General features: G+C 49.3%; 2 protein-coding genes across 2 annotated transcripts in view; both read right to left on the reverse strand.

Annotated features, from left to right (window-relative positions):
- LOC143274799 (calcium/calmodulin-dependent protein kinase kinase 2-like) overlaps positions 1-2,033 on the reverse strand; it is a 34,595-nt gene extending 32,562 nt beyond the window's left edge. The window contains exons 1-2 of the mRNA XM_076578725.1: positions 1,658-2,033; positions 956-1,009 (exon numbers count right to left, since the gene is read on the reverse strand). Coding sequence (XP_076434840.1) covers positions 956-1,009; positions 1,658-1,936 — 333 coding nt within the window. The 5' untranslated portion in view covers positions 1,937-2,033. The remainder of the gene's footprint in view (positions 1-955; positions 1,010-1,657) is intronic.
- The window catches only part of LOC143275050 (uncharacterized), a 66,396-nt gene continuing 65,831 nt past the window's right edge, over positions 1,936-2,500 (reverse strand). The window contains exon 5 of the mRNA XM_076579114.1: positions 1,936-2,045. Coding sequence (XP_076435229.1) covers positions 1,936-2,045 — 110 coding nt within the window. The remainder of the gene's footprint in view (positions 2,046-2,500) is intronic.

Raw genomic sequence — 2,500 nt, forward strand, 5'->3', positions numbered from 1 at the left:
ATCACTCCTCTTTTGCAACATCTCCACTGGCTCCCTGTCTCACACAGAATAAAGTATAAGATCAGCACTCTGTGTTATAAATGTATTCACTAATCTGCCACTTCCTATATTTGTGGCTGCCTTCACCTCTACACTCCACCTCGCTCTCTACGATCGGCTTCGGATCCACTCTGTTTACGCATACCCAGATTCAAACACTCCACTGTTGGACGCCGTTCTTTCTCTGTCTGTGGACCTTGCATTTGGAATGAACTTGCTCTTTCGCTTCGTCAGGTCTCCGCACTCAGCTCTATCAATTCTGGCCTTAAAACCCACCTCTTCACAAGATAGCCTCCCTTCCCTGCCTCTTCTTTGTCTTCAGTTTCTTCAGTTTTAGAGTTATGCATGCGTGTGTTGTGAAAGCGCTTAGATTTGTCTCTGCACAAGATTCAGCGCCATATAAATCCTATCATTATTAGTAGTAGTAGTCATTCGGATGAGACGATAAACCGAGGTCCCGCATGCAGCATGCATTTAGCGCACGTAAAAGAAGCCGCGTCAGCAAAAGGGTTGTCCCTGGCAAAATTGTGTAGAAAAATCCACTTCGACAGAAAAACAAATAAAAAATCTGCAGATAGGAAACTTTTTTTTAAGGGTGGCGCTCTCAGTGTAGCGACACACTTTCCCTGGGGAGAGCAGCCCAAATTTCACACATAGAAATCTGTCGCGATAAAAAAAAGAAAGAAAAAAAGAGTGATACAATACAATACAGTACAATCTATATATGTATCAAGCACTCTCTCTCTCTCTCTCTCTCTCTCTCTCTCTCTCTCTCTGGGCGGGGAGGGGAAGGGGGATGACGGTGACAGCAATAACTCTCAATGATCCCTCAACAACTGTCGTGACCCACAACAACAGACTTGATGACGACATTCATGACTTCATTCACACAACGGTCAGTCACAACGGAACTTACGTAATGCACGTCATCCTGTTCGTTGTAGGCCAGTTTGACGATACCGTACGAGCCCTGGGAAAAAAAACAGAGAGAAACGTCAGTTTTGATTGTTAAAACATGTAACAACTAAACTGTGGATGTTTCCTTTATCTCCTTTTTAAAGCCACGAAAATTTTGTCTTTTGAAATAGCATGTATGTATGTGTGTGTGTGTGTGTGTATGTATATATGTCAGAGTGCGTACAATGTGTTTATGTATGGGTATGGTGTATGCTTACACATATGAAAATATGTATGTCTGTATCTATGTATGTTTCTATGTATCTCACAGTGCTCACGCGTATGAAAATATGTATGTATCTTTGTATGTCAGAGTGCGTACACGTGTTTGTGTATGCATGTGTTGTATGCTTGAATATGTATGTATGTATGACGACGACAGTGATGATGAAGGGGATGAGGAGTGGGAGAACAAGCAGTAGAACCAGAACAAAAACAATAACAACAACAACAACGATCATCATCATCATCATCATCATCATCATCATCATCATATCGTAATTATCTTCATCATGGCAACAACATGAACGATCATCATCATTATCATCATCATTTTTACAACAACAAAAACAACAGCAAGAACAATCATCATCATCATCATCATCATAACAACAACAACAACAACAAAGAACAACATGGATCCTCTCACCACACACCACACCTTGCCAATCTCGTCCTTCAGACGGTACTGGTTGAGCTGCGTGTACCCGTCTCCGTCCGACAGCGACACGCGGTGAGTCTCCATGGTGGGCTGCCTCCGGAGCCTGGCAGACGAGGAAGAGGACGAGGTGGTCCCTGGAGGGGAGTAGGACAGGGCCGGGCTGACCGGTCTCCGGGAGGACCCTACGCAGCTGCCCCCCGAGGCGTTGAGGCGGTCCTCGGAGTGGCTGTACACCAACTTGGGCGTCCGCTTCGCCAGGACCCCCCTGAGGTCCACCATCACCACTGCCGCCTCTCCTTTCTCCCCGGGGCCTCCAGCGACACCACCGCCACCACCACCACCACCACATCCACCACCAGCACGACCGACAGTCCCAGTCCCCGTGGAGCTCAGAGCCGTGAAAGAGGAGCTCGTCCTTATGGGCACATCACCACCACATCCCTCCCCTACCCCTCCTCCTCCTCCTCCCACCACTCCTCGGAGGCTGGACGAGTCGACGTGCTGGTGGGAGCAGCGTCCCGTGGGCACGTTGAGGTGACCGCCGGGGTCCACTGGCGGACAGCTGAGGCTGTGGCGGCGGGCGAGATCCAGCTCACTGCTGTTCTCGTGGCTGAAGGCAGAGTCCATGAGGTGGTGGTGGTGGTGGTTGTCGGCATCGTTGTCGTTGTCGTTGTCATTAGTGGTGATGGTGGTGGCGTTAACGGATCCTCGGCCCGAGTCACTAGTGAGGTTGGACAGCTTCCTCTGCAGCAGTGGGGGGGAGGGAGGGGAGGAGGGGGAGGACTTCCGGTGGCCGGTCGTCTCCGGGAGGGGGTCTGACGACAACGAGGCTGTCATGGTCAT

Source organism: Babylonia areolata, chromosome 29 (assembly GCF_041734735.1).
Source record: "Babylonia areolata isolate BAREFJ2019XMU chromosome 29, ASM4173473v1, whole genome shotgun sequence".
Taxonomy (NCBI): Eukaryota; Metazoa; Mollusca; class Gastropoda; order Neogastropoda; family Buccinidae; genus Babylonia; species Babylonia areolata.